The sequence below is a fragment of the Lissotriton vulgaris genome, chromosome 1_2 (assembly GCF_964263255.1).
Source record: "Lissotriton vulgaris chromosome 1_2, aLisVul1.2, whole genome shotgun sequence".
Taxonomy (NCBI): Eukaryota; Metazoa; Chordata; class Amphibia; order Caudata; family Salamandridae; genus Lissotriton; species Lissotriton vulgaris.
The window spans coordinates 73,223,248-73,244,971 of record NC_141686.1 but is presented as its reverse complement, the minus strand read 5'-3'; the positions used below and the strand labels follow the sequence as shown (position 1 = coordinate 73,244,971).

Genomic DNA, 21,724 nt, shown 5'->3' with positions numbered 1-21,724 from the left:
AAGAATGTGAGTGCTCATTTTCAATGAAATCACTTTCAGTTTAACACCCTGCCCTGATCTACTACATCTACCTAATTATTTACTTTGGGAAACGTCATCACGTTTAAGAATCCTTTTTTGGTTAATATTAAGTGATCTCAAAAAATTACTTTAGAATCATTAAAGTACAAGCACAACATGTGTATTGAAGTATGTTATAATAATAGGAAGCCAGCAACCCTGATGTTTGATTTCTTGTTTTCATCTCGCACCTGCAGGTATGGTTGGATGCTGGAACACAGATATTTTTCTCATGTACCCTATGCATTGGCTGTCTTACAGCTTTGGGAAGTTATAATAAGTACAACAATGACTGCTACAGGTAAGTGTAACACTGGGTTGACTCTTAGCAAGTTGATTTTGCATTGAAACAATGCTCTTATATCCTACACCAACACTAGGAATATCTCTACGTTAGGGCCAGTGAATATATGTGATTATGTGGCTGAAGTGTATCTGGATAATTGTATATTTTGCTATTCACAATTCACCATTGGTTGCATAATTTACAGATGGCTGAAGAAAAGCTGATTCTAGCTCAAATGGATCAAAAGTTAAACAAGCATTGGAAAACAATACGTTTCACGTGTGCTGCAAGCCTTTTATCTTTGCCTTCTTTTGTTTTTGTTTGCCTTCTTTTGTTTGTCATTGCTTTGGTCTTTGTAGAGCTTTATTCTTTGGGGAGCTATCGGAATCTTGCCACCTCCCATTGTCATAGTCCCTGGTACTGAAAGGACCTTCTTTGTGTGTCAATGTGCTTCTCGTGAAAGAGAGTAAAATGCTGTCACTCACAGTTAGGTTAGCCAAAGGCTGAAGTGGATATCTTCCTGCCAAAAAAATGTTCATGGAGTCTTTTTTCTCATTTGTATTTGGGCTGTAGAATGCAATACAATTGTTGTACAACTCTGAATGTGTTGGTACCCATACTGGAATATGATCCAGAGGGCATTTTCCAGGCAGTGACTCTCAGTCTGTCAGCAAGATCACTTTATTCAATACTTAAGTTTTTTAAGATCATAAAAGTACAAAATGCACCATTCACAGTTAAAAGGAGAAAAATACAGCTTTCATGTTAAAATTACTAACAGTAATTTGATGCCAGACATTGAATTAAAAAATTGGATTAAAATACATATTTTGTAATTCATGAAACAGAGTGGTCCAGCCACCTAGTCTTCCATGAAAGAAGTAGATGTAAAGCCACAGTATAACATGCTAATTCGTTGGGTAGTGATTGTAAAAAATGCAAAGCTGGACAACATTGAGTGAAATGATATTTACGCATTACCAGCTAAATAAATCTTTTGCAGCGCGCTATATAAAATTCACAGAAGAATATGATATGTAAATTTTATTGGGGGGAGGAACGATCACATGGACAGGGCGGCAGGTCAATCAGTCAATTAATCAGAACATTTATAGAGCGCGCTACTCACCCGTGAGGGTCTCAAGGCGCTAGGTGGGGGGGTGAAGCAGCTACTGATCGAACAGCCCAGGTCTTGCTGGTCCTGGGTCTGTCGCAGTTGGATGGGAAGGGTGTTCCAGGTCTTGGCTGTGAGGTGGAAGAATGATCTGCTGCCGGTGGTTTTTCTGCAGATGCGTGGGATGGTGGTGAGGGTGAGGTCTGTGGAGCAAAGCTGGCGGTTCGGTGTATAGAAGGTGAGTCGTTCATTGAGGTATGCCGGTCCGGCGTTGTGGAGTGCTTTGCGGGCCTGTGTGAGAATAATTTTGTTGATCAGGAGCCAGTGCAGGTCTCTCAGGTGAACGGTGATGTGGCTGGGGTGGGCGAGTCATCGGCGTACAAGATGATTTTGAGGTGGTGTGCTCGGACGATGTTGGCGAGTGGTGCAATGAAGATGTTGAAAAGGGTCGGGCTGAGGGATGATCTTTGGGTCGATAGTTCTTGAGGTCCTTTGGGTCAGCCTTAGGTTTCTTGAGCCTGGCGTTGATCTCGGCATGTTTCCAGCTCTCCAGAAAGGTGGCAGTCTCGAAGTAGCTTTGATAATCTTTCAGGGTTGGGGTTTGATGATGGAGCTTGCTTTGCTGAATATGTGGTGGGGGCAGGGGTCGGAAGGAGAACCGGAGTGGATGGTGTTCCTGATTTTGATGGTGTCTTCGTTGTTGACGTGGTTCCAGGAGAGCAGGAGGTTGTTGTGGTCAGTGGGCGTTGGTTCGGGGTGTCGGCATCTGTTGTCAGTGTCTGGGTGTCAAAGCTTTTGTGGATGTTTGCTAACTTGCAGTGGAAGAAGGTGGCCAGGGAGTCGCAGAGTTCTTGCGACAGCGGAATGTCATTCATGCTGGAGCTGGGGGAGGAGAGTTCTTTCACGATGCTGAAGAGCTCTTTGTTGTGCGCGTTGTTGTCGATGCGTTCCTTGAAGGAGGTCCTTTTGGCTGATCGGATGAATTGGTGGTGCTTCCGTCTGGCGTTATTGAGGGGTGAGGGGTTGTCTGGTGTCTGGCTTGGCGCCACTGCTTCTCAATTCTTCGGTAGGTTTGTTTGGAAGACTAGAGGTCGGCATTGAACCAGATGGTGCTTGTGTCGGTGTGCATGTTGGGGGGTTTCTTGAGTGGGGCAAGGGTGTTGGCGCAGTCGTCAATTCATTGTCTGAAGTTGTGGGCTGCTGTACTTGTGTCAGAGTGCTTCGTTGGAGGGTCTTGGGTGAGGGTGGTGAGGAACTGGTCTTCGGTGACTTTGTTCCAGCTGCGGTGTGGGATTTGTTGCAGTTGGATGTGCATGGTGTGTTTCTCGAAGGAGAAGTGAGTGCAGTGATGGTCATTCCAGTGGAGTTCGGTGGTGTGGCTGAAGATGACGTGGTTGCTGGCAGAGAAGATGGGGTCGAGCGTGTGTCCGGCGGAGTGGATGGGCTTCATGACGCGCTGTTTGAGTCCGAGGTTGACTAGGTTGTTGATTAGGGTTGTGGAGTTCCTGTCTTTGGGGTTTTTGAGGTGGAAGTTCAGGTCTCCAATGAGGATGTAGTCTGTGGAGGTGAGGGCATGCGAGCTGATGAGGTCGGTGATGGAGTCGCTGAACTGTGGTTGGGGTCCTGGGGGTCTGTAGATAACCGGCCCTCTGAGGGTGGTGTTGTGATCAACGTGGATCTGAAAGTGTAGGTGTTCGGCCATGCTGAGGGAGTCTTCGATGTAGGTTGAAATTCTTATGGTGTTCCTCTGGACGATGGCGATTTCTCCTCCCGGATTGTTGTTTCGATCCCTGCAGGTGATCTTGTAGCTGTCTGGGATGATTATGGCTATGTCAGGCACCGAGGAGGCATTCATCCACGTCTCCGTCAGGAAGGCGACATCCGGGGACATTGAATCGAGAAGATACCAGAGTTCGATGGCATGCTTGTGGACTGAGCGGCTGTTGAGTAGTATGCATCTTAAACTGTTGTGGCCTGCTTTGGTGGGAAGGGCAGAATGCACCAGTGTGCGCTGGCTGGTTTAGCTGCACTTACAGCAGGCAAAGGGTCCATGGTTGAACTTCGGTGGGGCCTGGAAGCAGCTAAATGTAAATTGATACTTGTAGAGGATCAGCCGACGTTGAGTGCGTGGAGGGTGTTGGCATCGTAGCAGCATCGGGTGTTGTGGTGTGTCCGAGGGCCAGGGGGTCTGGCGCTGGGTGGGGTCCAGGCACGGACGGGGCCAGACTGGCTTGCCTTAGGCGCAGCTACGGCCCACCAGCGGCATGCCCGCTGCATGCATCCACTGCACAACCATGCAGCGGTCGCCATATTAAGGGGAGGAGGGTGGGAGCAGAGGTCGAGAGGCGGGAGCGGGGCTGAGTAGGGGGCGGGACACTGGGGCAGCAGCGGCAGGAAAGCAGGCAGAGGCAAAGGGAGTCAACAAACACAAGGGAACAGTGGCGAGGGTCCAAGTAATGAATCCAAGACACAAAGTAAATTAAATAGTCCAGAAGAATAAAACAGTGTGGGCAATGCAGGGTCAGCAGGGAAGCAGATAAGAAAAACCGGACACCGAGGAGGCACAATGTGGGGCCTGACGAGCTGCAGGCTCGAGACCTGTACGGTGCGAGGATTCTTGTGTTGGCATGGTGGACGAAGTGACTGAGCTGCTGGGGAGGGTGCTGGCCTTGTCCAGGAGGGCATGGTTTCACCCAGTTCGACTAAGGAATAGGTGCCAGCCGGATAGGAAAACATAGAAGGAATAAGGTTAAGATAAAACCGTACCAAATAAATCGATGGTGCAAGTTAGTCACAAGGGATAAATATCCTGGGGCGCCATCCTTTTCAATAGGGCTCTCTAGATTTAGTTTTATAGATGCTGATGAGGAATCTAGTTTAGAACGATCCAAAGCCCTTTGTTTAAAAAATAATATTTTCATTTATTTTCTTGATACTGTAGTACAGTTTAACGGAGGCCATATTCCAGCCTAAGACAGTCTTCTATTAGTCTCTGTGTAAGGTTTACTGAAGTTCTCCTCCACATGGAGTGCCACAAAATTATGGGTGCCAGCCTAATTATGTCATCCATATACAGGACATCTAACTTGACATGATATAGAAAATTGGAACAGCTAACTGGGAGGCCAATGAGTCTTTTCCAGAAGGAATTTTCAATAGTCTGGGGAGAATGGGTGTTATTATATCTCCAGATTCCTGCTCCGTAGGATGCCACTGATATTGACTTAGCAGAGTAAATCGTTTTGATCATCTCAAGGGACTTCACACCCAATAAGGAATTTAGTGCTATTATACTTTTCTCTAGTGCTAGGCCCCTAGGTTTGATTATATTAGACCAAGAAAGTTGTCTCTCAAAGGTTATCCCGAGATACGAGAATGTCTGTATGGGCTGGTTCACAACCTTTTATGTGGAAGTGTGTGACCGGTGTCTCTCTACGTCCAGTTACTAAGACAAGAGACTTCGTCTCATGTGTTTTTAAGCCTAAACTATTCATTTAGATCACGTATGCACCCAGTAGTTGTTGTAGGGCTCGGCCAGTACGGGCAATCAGAACAGCTTCATCTGCGTATTGCAGAATTGGGGTGTGAATGTTCTTAATCAATGGGACGTCTGGGGTAGAGCACAACAGGGGTGTTTCTACCCCATTCATATAGATGGGAAAAAGGAATGGGGAAAAAACACACCCTTGATGCACTCTCCTTAAAATTGGGAACAAACTAGAGCACTCACCCTGATTTCCATATCGCACAGATGCTGATGCAGAAGAATAAAGCTGTCTAATAAAGGTGGTTATTGCATCGTCAATACCCAATACCCATTTCTGTATGTAGAGGACTGTGAGACGGCCAATCTAATTTCCTGAAGGTTAAAAGACAAAGGCAAATTTATAGAGTGACTAATTTACAATAACTGACTAGTTGACCTCTCTGTATGAGAATTAAAAATAGAGGAAAAATGTGTGATCCGAGAATCCTTGTCCACATGGCACACGATATCCGGATCTTCGGGAGATTTAAGAAATAGAGCATTAATGACTCTCCACAAATCCCTAGGGTTTTTTGAGAGAGCCGCTTGATGGAGTTTCTCCCAAGCATTTTCCTTGAGGGTATTAGTTCTTTGCTTCCTGGCCTCAGAGTAGCGGTGCCGTAGGGTCTTGACCAGTGATGCATCCATTGGAGAAGATCTAATAGCTTGATGTAAGTTTGCTGTAAGTTTGAAAGGACCTTCGTGCAGGATTGTTCGAACAATTTAGGACCTGAAATATTTGGGGTTCTTCTTTCCCTAGTTAGTAACTTTTTTTCCTCTGACATTATCCTCTCAAAGGCTGTCATTGTTGGTATTGGGTCAGAGGTAACTGCTAGATAGATCATAATGTCATCAAGACTATTACCGACCGCCTCTCTGATACGTTATGTTATGTTATGTTATGTTATGTTAGGAGGTTTTTGTAAAGCGCACTATCACCGTAGGTTTCCTGGCGCTGATTGGGATACTGAGAGGGGCAGATTAGAGTTTATCCAGATTGGGGGAAGAGCCAGGTTTTAAGGGACTTACGGAAAAAGATAAGTGATGTGACAGATTTGAGAGAAAAAGGAAGAGAATTCCAGAATGTAGGGGCGAGATATGAGAAGCTTCGGCCTCCCATCCTTGTAAGCTTGAAGGGTGGGATGACCAGGAGGTGAAGATGGGAGGATCTGAGAGTGCGGGGGGGGCAGTAGGGGGTGGTAAGAGATTTCAGAAAGCTAGGTGAAGAACCAGTAAGGGACTTGAATACTAGGCAGCCGATCTTGAAGGCTGCCCTGAGATTGATAGGGAGCCAATGCAGTTTAGCAAGGAGGGGCTTGGCCGACTGCCATTTGGGGGTCCTGAATACAAGACGCGCCGCTTGGTTCTGCACGACCTGTAGCCTGTGAAGCACGTTTCCCTTTATCTATCATTTCCAATGCTATCTCTGGGTTAATGTGTCTTAAATGCTCCGGAGTACTTCCTCCCCATACCAAATTAGCAATTATAGCCCGGTGGTCACTAAATCCATATGGCATGACTGTAGTGTTAAAGGTAGATTTGCTCAAGAGGGAAAGAAATCAATAGATAGTCTAGAGTTGAACCCTGGCTGGATGATCCAAAGGTGTGCTGGGGAAAACCAGAACTAGGATCAAAGGGGTTCATGATTTCCAAATCATTAATAAAGGATAATCTACTTAGAGCATCGCCATAGATAATAGAGGAAATGATAATAGGTAGAGACATTCAAATAGGATAGGACTTCTAATTTTAAGGTGTTTTTTAACAAGGTTGGAATACCTCCCTTGGCCCGTCCAGAAGCAGAAGGGCGGGCTGGAGTATAGAAAGAGCGATAGCCGTCTAGATAGATTGAACCTATTTCCCTTGTTTCCTGGAGACAAACCAGGTAATATTTATTAATGATTGCTAACCAATCTGGATTAGACATTTTGGACCTTAGTCCAGCAATATTCCAGGAGACTAGTTTGACATGTTCCAAGGGCATTTTCCATGCACTGACTCTCATTGAACTCGGTTTGCTCTGTACCTGTAGGTGGGCCACTAGGCTCAGCCAGACAATTGGGACATGTGGGAGAACGCTGGGTGGTAGGACTTTTGAGGATCCCTTTGCTTTGCAGAAGTTTACGTCACAGAAATGGAAGGAGAATATTTGATTTTCAACAAAGTTTGCAGGACATTATGGGCAAGAAAATGTTGTAGGAGCCATGGACTGCCTTGGGTGTCTAGTTTTCCGAAATGCCTGGTTTTAGTTTTCCTAGGTAGCAGCTGGCCCAAGCCCAAAACATGCAGTCATTTAGCGTAGAAGTAGGATGACATTGGGGCTTAGATCCACTCTGCTACACATATGTAAAAAAACATCCAAAATAATAAAATTGTTACCTCTTAACACAGGAATGCAAAAGCTATAGTTTGCAGGGGTGTCGGAGTTATAAAGACTCTACTATCAATTCCGGGGAGGGAGTATTGGCTCGCTGCCAATTTAGGTCACCCTAACCTTTTGTCTGTTTTAGACCCAAGATGAAATCCTTGGTGTCCTTGCACTGTGTTCCACCCTAGAATAGGCACATCAGTCTTCCTACCCCCCTCCCCCCACCCTCCCTTCTAACTTAAGGGTGTTTACCCAAAATTTGGCTTGGCAGACAGAAAGGCCACTAGACATGAGGGGAAAATGGGACTCAAAGAAAAAAACAGGGGGTGCTCACCCAGGCTTTATGCTCTGCCCTGTTCCAGAATGGGTGCAGCAGACCGTATCTCCCCTTCCCCTGGGGAGGATTGAGAATATTTACCCAAAGCAGGACGGCTGCTAGACACCAGGATAAAAAAATGCGGTGGGCGGCTCTCCCAGTCAATGTGTTGTGATCTCATCCCAGAAGAAGTGCATCATTCTTTCTGCCTCTTTGAGGGTGGATTGTGGAACTTTAACCCAAATCTGCCCCCTGTATAGAAAGGCCACTGGACACCAGGAGAAAAATATTTCCTGCCCGAAGAAAAATGAAGTGGGGCAGCACGCCCAGGCATTGTGCCATGCTCTCATCCCAGAACAGTTGTATCTGTACTGCCCCACCCCCGGGGGGATTGAAGGTGCTTACCCGAAATCTGTCTCCTGGGGACAGAGCCGCCACTGGACACCAGGAGCAAATAAAAAAGGTATTAGGGTGGCTCTCCTAGTCATCATGCCATGATTCCCCCCCAGATGCATCAGTCTTTCTGCTCCCCCCTCCCCCGGGGTGGATTGAGGGTGTTTACCTAAAATCTGCCCAGAAGGGACCGAAATGCCACCAGACACCAGAGGAAAAATAAGCCCTTCCCCTGGGGAGGATTGAGAATATTTACCCAAAGCAGGACGGCTGCTAGACACCAGGATAAAGAAATGCGGTGGGCAGCTCTCCCAGTCAATGTGTTGTGATCCCATCCCAGAAGAGGTGCATCAGTCTTTCTGCCTCTTTGAGGGTGGATTGTGGAACTTTAACCCAAATCTGCCCCCTTGGACAGAAAGGCCACTGGACATCAGGAGAAAAATATTTCCCGCCCGAAAAAAATGAAGTGGGGCAGCATTGTGCCATGCTCTCATCCCAGAACAGTTGTATCTTTACTGCCCCAACCCCGGGGGGATTGAAGGTGTTTACCCGAAATCTGTCCCCTGGGGACAGAGCAGCCACTGGACACCAGAAGTAAATAAAAAAGGTATTAGGGTGGCTCTCCTAGTCATCATGCCATGATTCCCCCCAGAAGCATCAGTCTTTCTGCTCCCCCCTCCCCCGGGGTGGATTGAGGGTGTTTACCTAAAATCTGCCCAGAAGGGACCGAAAGGCCACCAGACACCAGAGGAAAAATAAGTCCAAAAAATAAAAAAAATATATCTAGGTAGCTCACACAAGCATTGCTCCATATCTTCCCCAGGGAACAGAAAGACCACTAGACACCAAGGAACAGAAAAGCCACTAGACACCAGAGGATAAATATTCCTAAAAATGAAAAAGGGAGTTGGGTGCATCATCCAAGCACAGCATGCTGTTTTCCCTCCCCCATGCCAGGTGCTTTAGATTTTCTGCCCCCCGGAGTTGACTGAGGGTGTTTACCCAAAATCTGCCCCAAGGGACAAAAAGGCCAACAAACACCAAAGCCAAAACAGGCCCTTAAATATAAACGAGGGCAGCTCACCCAAGCAGCTTGCCGTACCCAACTCCAAGATAGATGCATCAGATTTGCTGTCCCGCACCACCCGGGGTGGATGTTTTGAGGGTGTTTATCTAAAATCTGCTTCCAGGAAACAGAAGGGCCACCATACACGAGGCAAAAAAATAGACCACAAAACTTTTTTAAAGGGTCTGGGTAGCTCAATAGAAATCTGTAGTATCTTAGGCTTGTTTTGGAATGTCTGTACCTATTCAATTTCAAAGCTTTATTCGACAGCATGTCATAAAAGCAGAATAAACATCCTATCACAAACATTATAAATACTACATAGCCAAAAAATTACAATGTTAAAAATGTCTGTACTATGAGAACACTCTAATTCTAGTATTACATGGGTGTGTTCTTGACTGGCAGTTGAAAAGCTCCATGTGTAGTTGCAGCTGTCCTGCTTTGATGGTCCAGTTATTCTGTTAATAAACTACAGACTGACTTTATCCACGATGTGTCTTTCCATCATTACAACACATTTTTGATGGCGACGAGGACTGGGCCATCAACACAAACCCACAGAATCTCTGTCACCCGGTTTAAAGAAATTGCTAATTTCGAGGTTAATGGCTCTTCATCATTTCCCCACACAACGAAACAAGTAAGAGGGAGGAGCGATCGTCGGAGCAGGTAAGATGGCCATAGTGCGGTTTAAATTCTCTTAAGGAGCAGGGCGGGAAGTTTAAAAGGCTTGGGGGCAGATTTATGTTAACTGGCGCATCCCGAAGGATGCGCCAGTTAACGTGCGCAACAGTGCGCCGCAGCTACGCCACCCATGGTGCGCCGCATTTATAATGCTTCAAAAACAATAGAGCCACCCAATAATCCCGTTGCGACTGGGTATCGTCAATAACAATAGCAAAAGAGAGGAATCATTTATACAACAACTTGATTATTTGATCGTGTCATATCAATGAACACTTGTAATGATAACAAAAGTTTATCAAAAATATATAGTTCTTTAATAATGCATAGATTTTGAACAATTGATTTCTGGCAACATCAACTACCAGTTACTTCAAACAATGTTGAGCGGTAGAGGGAACACCTTTCGCATTAAACATGAGTTTTTCAAATGACCATGTTCAGGAGTACATTACACATATTCAGTTGGTGTGTAAAACCAAATTAAATGATTTAGGCAGAAACGGTGTTCATACGTCGATGTTTCGGTCCCTGGTGGCACAGATCCTTGGGACCATCTTCAGGACAAAAAGTTGCACAATAATAGCTAATGTACAAAAACAACAATACATAATATCAGTACTTCAAACCCTGTGACACAAGAAAAGACTGTACAGTATGCTCACACTAGAAGGACAACAATACTCTAGATAACACTAGACAAACCAAATTATAAAGTTAAAACCATCTCGGTACTTATAAAAGTAAACATAAATACCAATGGATATATACTTACAAATTAGTAATGTCAACTGAATCGCACTATGCAAAATGGACCAACCAATCAGCCATCTATACGTCAAATAAAGTGACGCAATTGCGGCGCAAGGGCATCATAAATCTGCCCCTGAATTGGGCTTTTGAAACGCATGAAGAAAACTCTGCGTTTCTGCAACTTTCTGTTCAACGCGACTGACGTTAGAAGAGTGGTGACGAAAGGACATCCCAGCGTGTGTTTGCGTTCCATGGGTGAAACGCACAGGCATTGTGAGGACGTCTCAATGCATCACTGAGAAGTGGGAATTAATGAACACATGCATTCCTCGCATTCCTCACAGTGAAGTCATAGAGGAGCAACGTAATAAAGGGAGCGGCAAAGCAAAAAAGTCAATAACACGGAAGTGGTGCATCAACATAATCGTATATATATTCTGGTTCAAATTTTACCTAGATGTGCACAGCAAAAGCTGAAATTTATTGCTGATGTGCACAACAAAAGTTGTAAATCAATACTGATGTGCACAGCCTTTAACCAGTTCATTTGTTTTATCACATTTGGTGCACATTCAATTTATTATTTCAACGCTGATGTGCACAGCAAATATCTAGCACATCTTCTTCATTGTTTTATCACATTTGGTGCACATTCAATTTATGATTTCAATGCTGATGTGCACAGCAAATATCTAGCACATCTTCATTCGTTTTTGGAAGCTTATGCTGATGTGCACAGTTTTTCTACGTTCTTAGTTATGGATTATCTAATTTCATAGTTCTGTTTCTCCATTAATTTCATCTCTCATTTGCACAGCTCTGTGTTTTTAATTACAATACTGCCATCTTGTGGATTGTTTTAATTAGTTCACTCTGCAATTTAAAAAGAAAAAGGAAGCATGCAAAGTGTAATACTGTTGATGAGAAAAATCCTCTTGATGAGTATCAGGAAACTTTAAAAAAATTGCAAACTAGATTTGATCTTCTACCCAACTTAGTTATGCTCCGCCACAATTTTTTTTGAGAAAACAACAGTTTGGCGAAAATGGAGACACTTATATTTCTGCACTAAGACGTTTGATGGCTGATTGCCAGTTTGAACATTTTTCAGAACAACTGATACGTGACCAGTTTATTTGTCATTGTTCAGATAAGAACATACAACAAAAACTTTTATCACTAGACAATCCCACTTTGGAGGAGTCCATTAAAGTTGTGAAGAGTATTGAGACGTCCCAAATTTCTGCTAAGGAACTAGAGGAGAAAACAAATGAACCTGTCTCTGCTATTAAGTTAAAAGACACTAAAAGTCTTGAAAACAAAGGCCATGAATAGCAAAATTCATGGAACAATCAAAATTCATTTTTCTTGAGGAAAAATATTTGTTTCCGGTGTTGTTACAAACCACATTATAGAGGTGTTAAGTGTCCTGCACAGTTCGTAACATGTAAAGTTTGTAACAAAGTAGGACACTTTGCAAAAGTTTGTCAGACTAGTAAAATTATTTCACGTTCAAAACCTGTACAAGTAAAATGTGTCACAGAACAGTCTTTCCAAGATGAAGAGGAATATTGTCTGACTAAAGATTTAAGCAATATGGTAGTGGTCGTTTGAGATGATGGTGTCATTGTGGGGAATCCAGATTTGTGTGTAGATCCTTATGTTGACATTCTAGTTGGGGATCAGACACTACATCTGTTGGTTGATTCTGGTGCTCGAATCTCTATGATTACTTTGGATTTGTTTCATGCAACTTGGCCGTGTAGACCTTTGTTACCCCCTGATCGCAAAGCTGTGTCGTATGAGGGACGCAAAATTAATGTGTCTGGTTATATTGAAGACATTCTTGAATACAAGGGTAGGAGGATTGCTGGGAAAATTTATGTGGCACACAAGGGCTTAAAAATTTTAGGATGGTTCCTTCAAGGTTTATATGGGATGGTACTTAAGCCGGGAACTAAGGATCAAGTTTTAGCTGTTAGAGAACATCCTGATCTTGAAGGTTTGATGAGTGAGTTTCCTCATGTGTTTTCAGGGGAGTTGGGGAAAATAAAAGATTTCCAACAGGAGATCATTGTGAAAGAGGGGGCATGTCCTATAAAACATAAATTGAGGAATGTGCCATTCAGTATCAGACAGTACTTAGAGAAGGAATTAGATTATTTGTGCACTAAAGGGATAATTGAACCTGTAGAATCTTCGTTATGGTTATCTCCTTTAGTTGTTGCGCACAAGCAAAATGGGGAGCTTAGAGTTTGTGTTGACCTTCGTTGCCTGAACAAGGAAATATGGGTGGATTCACATCGCCTTCCAAACATTAACGAAATGTTAGCCACCCTTAAGGATGCAAACGTTTTTACTAAACTAGACCTAGCGTCAGCTTATCATCAAGTTGAACTAGCTCCACAATCAAGATGCTGCTTTTGTGTCACCTTTTGGCACATTTCAGTATGTACGAATGCCCTTTAGGTTGGCCTCAGCGGCATCAGTTTTTCAGCGATTAATGTCACAAATCTTGATGGGTATTGATGGTTTGTCTGTTTTCCAGGACGATGTTTTGATTTTTGCCCCTGACAACATTATACATGACAACATCTTTAAAAAAGTACTTTCTAGATTTCAAACGTATGGTGTTGAATTGCGCAGAGATAAATGTGTTTTTTGAACAAGAGAAGTTGAATACTTGGGGCATTTGGTTAATGAAAAAGGTATATTCCCAAAAATTAGTCTTGTTGACTCCATTGTCAAATGTAATCCTCCTTCTGACAAAGTTACGTTGAAGTCTTTACTAGGGATGTGTGAGTTTTATTCTCGCTTTAGTCCAGATTTTGCAACCCTGTTAAGACCATTGTCCCAAATGTTGACGAAAGGAGTAAGTTTTGAATGGAACAAAGATTGACCTCAGGACACCCCCACGCCGCACGTCCCCCCAGCTGTAGGTGTGTCTGTGCCCCCTCGCTGCTGCTCGTTGTGCCGTTCTCTGCCCTCCTGTACCTCTGATTGCTACTTGTCTGTGCCCCCTGCTGCTGCTCGTTGTGCCGTTCTCTGCCCTCCTGTGCCTCTGATTGCTACTTGTCTGTGCCCCCTTGCTGCCGCCCGTTGTACCGTCTTTTTGCTCTCCTGTGCCTCTGAGTGTTACTTTGTTTTTGCACTGTTTCTCTGTTTTCCTTTTGGTACGTTAGCTACCCTGGTGTGACCCCCCACCGCTCCCTGCTTCCCGCCGCCGTGACAACACGGCCTGCCCCCTTTTCTTCTGTGTCCTCCCCGCTCTCGCCTCCCAGCAGCTCCTCCCTCCCACTTTGACTTAAATGGAGACCGTGAGTACGCGCAGCGGGCGCGCCGATTGTGCGCCAAAGGCGCGCCAAAGGCAAGCCCGTCCGCGCCTGGACCGCGCCCAGTGCCAGGAATCCTGGCCCCTGCCGGAGCCAGACCACACGATGGACCTACGACGCCGCCTCCCTCAACGCACTCAACGCCGGCCGGAATCCCGCCTGCTACCAAGCCACCCGGAAACACACCCACGGACCCTTCACCTGCCAAGCCTGCTGATACACCTGCCTCCGGACCTGCACCGCACCCGCCAAGCCAATCAGCAGCAGCAACCACCTTAAGTGCATCCTGCTCAACACCCGCTCTGTACACAGACACGCCGTGGAACTCTGGAGCCTGCTCGACACAACATCACCAGACGTCGCCTTCCTTACGGAAACCTGGATGAACGCCTCCTCAGCGCCCGACATCGCCATTGCCATCCCAGACGGTTACAAGATCACCCGGAGGAACCGCGTCAACCAGACTGGAGGAGGCATCGCCATCGCACACAAGAGCACCATCCGCATCACAACCAACTCCGACGACACCCTCACCACCGCCGAACACCTCCACTTCCAGATACACACCGACCCAAAGACCACACTCAGAGGCACCCTCATCTACAGACCCCCGGGACCACACACACAATTCAGCAAAGACATCACCGACTTCATCAGCCCGCACGCCCTCCCCTCTGCTGACTACATCCTCCTAGGGGACCTCAACTTCCACCCGGAGAACAACAAGGACAGCAACACCACCACCCTGCTGGACAACCTCGCCAACCTCGGACTCAAACAACTGGTGAACACCCCCACCCACTACGCCGGCCACACGCTTGACCCAGTCTTCTCCTCCAGCAAATACATCTCCTTCAGCCACTCTACCGGACTTCATTGGGCTGACCACAGCTGCGTCCACTTCAGCTTCACAAGAACCACGACCCACCACCACCTGCAACAGGTTCCTTGCAGGAGCTGGAACAAGATCACTGCCGACCAGCTCACCACCTCCCTTAGCAAGAACCCTCCCGCCAGCACAACGGACCCCAACGAAGCAGCCAGCAACCTCGCACAGTGGATCACCAACTGCGCAGACGACCTCGCACCACTAAAGACCCCTCCCAGCAGACCCAGCAGCAAGAAAGCCTCTTGGTTCATCGAGGAACTTAAGAACTCCAAGAAGAACTGCCGCACCCTCGAGAAAGCCTGGCGCAACGACCAGACCAAGGACAACATGACTGCCCTCAAGCATGCCACCCGCAAACACCACCAGCTGATCCGCACCACCAAGAAGACAGCATTCAAAGAATGACTGAACAACAACGCCCACAACAGAAAGGAACTCTTCATCATCGTCAAAGAGCTCTCCAACCCCAGCGCCAGAAACAACAACATCACTCCCACGCAAGACCTCTGCGACTCACTCACCTCGTTCTTTCACAGCAAGATCGCTGACATACACAACAGCTTCGGTGCACAGACCACGCACCCAACCTCAGAACCAACGCCCCCCACCACCACCCTCTGCACCTGGACCCCGGTCAGCACCGAAGACACCAACCGCACGATGAACACCATCCACTCCGGATTACCAACCGACCCCTGCCCCCACCACGTCTTCAAAAAGGCCGACTCCATCATCGCACCCCAACTCCGGGACATCATCAACACCTCCTTCAACACCGCCACCTTCCCGGAGAGCTGGAAGCACGCCGAGCTCAGCGCCCTCCTGAAGAAACCAACAGCGGACCCCACCGATCTCAAGAACTTCCGTCCCATCTCGCTACTCCCTTTTCCCGCCAAAGTCATCAAGAACACCGTCAACAGACAGCTTTCCGCCTTCCTTGAGACAAACCCCTCGACCACTTGCAGTCCGGTTTCAGAGCCAACCACAGCACCGAGATCGCCCTCATCGCAGCCACTGACGACATCAGATCCCTGCTCGACAACGGGGAAACAGCGGCCCTCATCCTCCTGGACCTCTCTGCAGCGTTCAACACTGTCTGCCACCGCACCCTAGTGCAGCGCCTCAGCAACATTGGAATCCAAGACAAGGCACTGGAGTGGATCATCTCGTTCCTCACCGGAAGAACCCAGAGAGTCCGCCTCCCCCCGTTCAGATCCGAGGCCACCGAAGTCATCTGCGGCCTACCACAAGGATCATCACTCAGCCCCACCCTCTTCAACGTCTACATGAGCCCCCTCGCAGCCATGGCACGCCAACACAACCTCAACATTATCTCCTACGCCAACGACACCCAGCTGATCCTCTCTCTCACCAACTACCCCACCACCGCCAGAACCAGCCTACACAAAGGGATGAAAGACGTCGCCGAGTGGATGAAGAACAGCCGCCTGAAACTGAACTCAGACAAGACGGAAGTCCTCATCCTGGGATCATCGCCCTCCGCCTGGGATGACTCCTGGTGGCCCCCTGCCCTGGGCTCCACTCCCGAGCCAACAGACCACGCACGTAACCTGGGCTTCATCCTGCACTCCTCCCTCTCGATGACCAGACAAGTCAACGCCGTCTCATCATCGTGCTTCAACACCCTGCGCATGCTCCGAAAGATCTTCCGGTGGATCTTCACCGAAACCAGGAAGACAGTCACCCAGGCACTCGTCACCAGCCGACTGGACTACGGAAACACCCTCTATGCCGGAACCACAGCCAAACTTCATAAAAGACTGCAACGCATCCAGAACGCCTCCGCACGACTCGTCCTGGACATCCCCCGACACAGCCACATCTCCGGCCACCTGAGAGACCTGCACTGGCTCCCCGTCAGCAAGAGGATCACGTTCAGACTCCTCACCCACGCACACAAGGCTCTCCACGACCTGGGCCCCAAGTACCTCAACAACCGCCTGACCTTCTACACTCCCACCCACCAGCTACGATCAATCAGCCTCGCCCTTGCCGCCGTTCCTCGCATCCGCAGCGCCACCACCAGAAGAAGATCCTTCTCCTACCTGGCAGCCAAGACATGGAACTCCCTCCCCATCCACCTACGGCTAACCCAGGACCATCTCTCCTTCAGGAAGCAACTCAAGACCTGGCTTTTCGAGCAGTAACGGACCCCTCTCCCCCAGCGCCTTGAGACCCCTCCGGGTGAGTGGCGCTTTACAAATGTTATGATTGATTGATTGATTGAGATTGTCAGGAAGTGTTTGAGTGGATTAAACAACAATTAGTCTCTCCGAGAGTTCTCAAACACTATGATCCGTCTCTTACTTGCACACTTACAGTAGATGCAAGTAATGTGGGGTTAGGGGCAGTCCTTTCCCAAAAGAAAGGAAATGAGGTCAGGACCACAGGTTATGAGTCTAGAGTCCTATCCATATCTGAAGTTAAGTATTCCGTAATTGAAAAAGAGTTGTTGGCATGCTGGTGGGCTGTCATGAAACTCTGAAATTTCATTTGGGGAAGGAAATTCTGTCTTTAAACTGATCATAAACCCTTAGTTTTTTTTCTAAGTGGCAAGAATGTTAGGTCTTCTACTCCAAGGATTGCACGTTTATCTTCTAAGCTTCTCCAGTTGGATTTTTTGCCAGAGTAGATCCCTGGGTCCAAAAGTGGTTGTGCAGATTATTTATCTCATTCTTCTGACACCTTAGAAAGTCAACCTGAAATCATACAAGACGATGAGGAAGATTTTATTGTAGCAGCTGTGGATGTTCCACATTTGTGTGCTGTGTCAGAAGAGAATTGGCGTACAGCTCTTAAAGATGACTCTTTGTTAGTTCAAGTAATGAAATTTGTTGAGAAGGGTTGGCCCAAAGAAAGGAATTTGGCTTTTGATTTTAAAACTTTTCTGCAGGTAGCTGATGAACTTACTATTGAGGATGGGTTTTTACTTCAAGGTGATAAACTGGTACCTCCTTTTTCGTTGAGAGCGGATTTGATTAAAAATGCACATGAAGGTCATCTTGGGGCGACGTTGACTAAAAAAAGGCTACGTTTATCATTTTGGTGGCCGTCTATGGACAATCTTGTAGACCAGTATGTCAAATCCTGTGTTATTTGCTCGAGATGTGACAAAGCTGTTAAACTACAAACTCCCCCTCTTACCCCTTTTGAAATTCCCTCTGCACCATGGTTAAAGTCAGGATTAGATATGGTAGGTCCTTTTCATGCTCTTGACCCATCTTCCAAGTTTGGTTTAGTCCTCTTGGACTATTATTCTAAGTGGCCAGAAGTCACGTTTGTAAGAGAAGTAATCACTAAGAAAGTTATTGAGTTTTTGAATGATGTTTTTTTGAAGGAGGGGTATCCAGAATTTTTTATTACAGATAATGGCACACAGTTTGTGAGTTCCGAATTTGAATTTTTTTTGGGATAATTGTTCCATCAAGCATCTCAAAAGCTCACTGTACCACCCTCAGGCCAACGGTTTAGTGGAACGTATGAATAGGGTATTGGGTGAATGTATCCAATGGGCTATTACTAATAAATGCCAAGTTGTTAATTCTGTGAGGAGTATGTTGTGGTTTTACCGCACTACGCCTCACTCAACTACAGGTGTGTCACTGTTTGAGTTGTTACGGGGACGAAGGGCTGCCACCCTTTCCTGTCCTGCATGGATGGGTAAATGGGTCAAAGGAGTGAGTTGGTCCGATGAAAGTGTTAGGAAAAAAGTTTAACTGGTTCAAAACAAACAAAAATCATATTATGATGAGAAAATGAGAGTCAAAGACTTTGAGTTGAGACCCGGTGATTTTGCTTGTATCAAAAAATCTGTCCATGTACAGAAAGGTTCTTCGAAAATTAGTTCACCAGTCACAATTGTAGATGTGAAGGGCAGTTAGGTGAAACTCAGCAATGGGCAATGGTGGAACAAATCTCTTTTAGTTAAGAGAACTGTTCATCCTCCTTTGATTAATGATGATATCAATGATGTGGGGAAAGACTGTCCGAGTAAGGCTACTTTGAAGTGTCGTGTAAAAAAAACCATTCAATTCAGATTGTACCGGGGAATCTTCCCTGAGGCGCTGTGCTCGTACTAGGCAAATCCCTTTTGGATATAGGAATTAATTGTATTTATTCTTTTTGTTTTCTTTCTTTTCCTTTTCTGTTCTTTGTTGTTTTTACTTAAGTAGTGCTTAGTTTCAACTTCTGTTTGTAAAGGAAAGACCCATGTAGTGTCTTAGGCTTGTTTTGGAATGTCTGTACTATGGGAACACTCTAATTCTAGTATTACATGGGTGTGTTCTTGACTGGCAGTTAAAAAGCTCCTTGTGTGGTTGCAGCCGCCCTGCTTTGATGGTCCAGTTATTCTGTTAATAAACTACAGACTGACCTTATCCACGATGTGCCTTTCCATCATTACGACAAAATCCTTGACCTTAAAACAGAAGTTGAGAAAAGAATGGACGCAGATACTTGGACAAACACACTAAATGAAATCAACGAAACACTAGACAATCAAGCAGGGAAGCACATGAACGTAAGTTGAGAAAATGTAAAAGACAATACCATTGATTACAAACTCAATGAGGTATATACCTTGAATGAGATATATAAGCCCAAGAACGTATCTTTAAAAAACCTTGGATTTCCTCATCAGAGGAAAGTGTCTTCACCGAGCAGGAGGTGAATCCTGCACATGCACCATTGCGCACACTGCCCCTGACATACATAGATACATTGAGCCTGCATCCCTTGCCACTACATCTAAGAACTCTATTTTAGAGTCAGGCCAGACATCCAACCATCCACCAGAGGAAAAAGGAGCCCTGAGAGGCAACGGACAAGGAGGGGATAAAAGAAATGTGACATAGTACTCGTGCACTCTACGTAACTTGAAGAAGACAGATTGATGAACATATCCAGCAGACCGTTAACCCAAAGAGAACGCACGATTTTAAACAAGGGCATGTCCTTTGCGCCTATATATCAAACCAATGAACTGGAACCTGAGAAAGCAATTTTCAAGTTCATTAGGAAACTACAATTGAGATGTCTTTTTCACAACGCACCGTTTACGGATGGCACTACGCCACGATAAGGACAACACCAATTCAACCCGAAAAGCACCTTCATGGTACCATCTTCACATAAAACACTTGATACATTTGAAACCTTAGTCAAGAAGGATCTGCAACAGTTGCAATACCACCATCTTAAATTAAATGTGTAACCGTCCCTTACGGTGGGATTTATGTTTATTCAATGTGCTTGCAGCATTCGGTGATTAAGCGGATGTCGCAGTGGAAACGGCATTTTGGTATTTGCCTGGCCTTTGTGTGAAAGTGATGGTTCAGTAATAGAATATCGATGGTTAAAACACCAATGGTAAAAATATTTAAAAAAAATATATATACTAAAAATATCGACTCCAGTTAGCCCAACAGTAGAGTAACTGTTGGATAGTAAAAGAATTACATGTACTATTCCAACTCCAGTGATTTCAACAGTAGGGAAGATGTTGGCTAGCGGAGGGATAAAAATGACTATTCCCACTTTAGTGAGTGCAACAGTAGGGAAAGTGCTGGATAGCGAAGGGATAAAATAACTATTCCCACTCCAATGAGTGCAAGAGTAGGGAACGTGCTGGATAGCGGAAGGGTAAACATTACTATTCCCACTCCAGTGAGTGCAACAGTAGGGAAAGTGCTGGATAGCAGAAGGGTAAAAAATACTATTTCCACTTCAAAGAGTGCAACAGTAGGGAAAGTGCTGGATAGCGGGGGGTAAAAATTACTATTTCTACTACAGTGATTGCAACAGTAGGGAAAGTGCTGGATAGCAGAGGGGTAAAACTACTATTCCCACTCCAGTGAGTGAAACAAAAGGGAAAATGCTGTAGAGCAGAGGGGTATACATTACTATTCCCCCTCCAGTGTGTGCAACATTAGGGAAGGCTTTGTATAGCAGAAAAACAAAAATTACTAATAACATTTACATTTAAAAAACATTAAATAAACTTAAAAATAACTAAACAATATCTTTAAAATATACAATTAAATATATTAAACATATAAAAAGAACAGGTATTATAATGTTAATTATACATAACAAAAATCTATGATATAAAAAAATCATAAATACATTTACATATAATATTTATGTAAAAGGAACAAATATTCACAAACAAACAAATGATTTAAAACATAAATGTATTTATTTTATTTCCCACCCTATAACACTGCACCAATAAAAAAGACATCAACATTTTTATTGACATTTATTTCCATAATTAATACTGAAGTTAAAATATAGTATTAATAAAAAAGATAATAAACATTAATTGAGTACACATAATTTAACACTATATTATCCACAACACACAACTAAAATGTATTACACAATTGTGATTATTAATTACTGAATAATTTAAATTAATTAACAAATAATGAATAAATAATCAATACACAATACATTACTTCCCACCCTTCCTACCATTTATACCTATAAATACCACAGCACACACCTAAAATGTATTACACAATTACCATAATTAATTACTAGCTAACTAATGTAAATTATTTAACAACTAATTATTAATTCATCAATAAAAAAAATACTTACCACCCTTCTCACCATTTACACCTCGAATCACCACAACACACACCTAAAACTAATTACCTAATTACCTTAATTAATTACCAATTACATTTTAATTAACAACTAATTAATATTTCATAAATAAAAACTAAATTGCTTCCCACTCTTCACACCACCGCCATTGGACAGCAATTTTCTCCCTGCCAAATAAGGATGGTGGGGTGTATCTGACCTCGACCGTGGCGAGTGCAAAGAACACCTGCTTTGGATTCACCACAGGCAATCGTTCCACTTGCCTTGCGGGGCGGTCAGCATCAGTAAAATGCTGGCGGTG

The 21,724-nt window shown here is 45.0% G+C and overlaps 1 protein-coding gene across 1 annotated transcript in view; it reads left to right on the top strand.

The window, feature by feature from the left end:
* LOC147733934 (sodium- and chloride-dependent GABA transporter 2-like) overlaps positions 1-21,724 on the top strand; it is a 1,073,416-nt gene that overhangs the window by 868,648 nt on the left and 183,044 nt on the right. Inside the window, exon 8 of the mRNA XM_086952829.1 lies at positions 258-361. Coding sequence (XP_086808955.1) covers positions 258-361 — 104 coding nt within the window. The remainder of the gene's footprint in view (positions 1-257; positions 362-21,724) is intronic.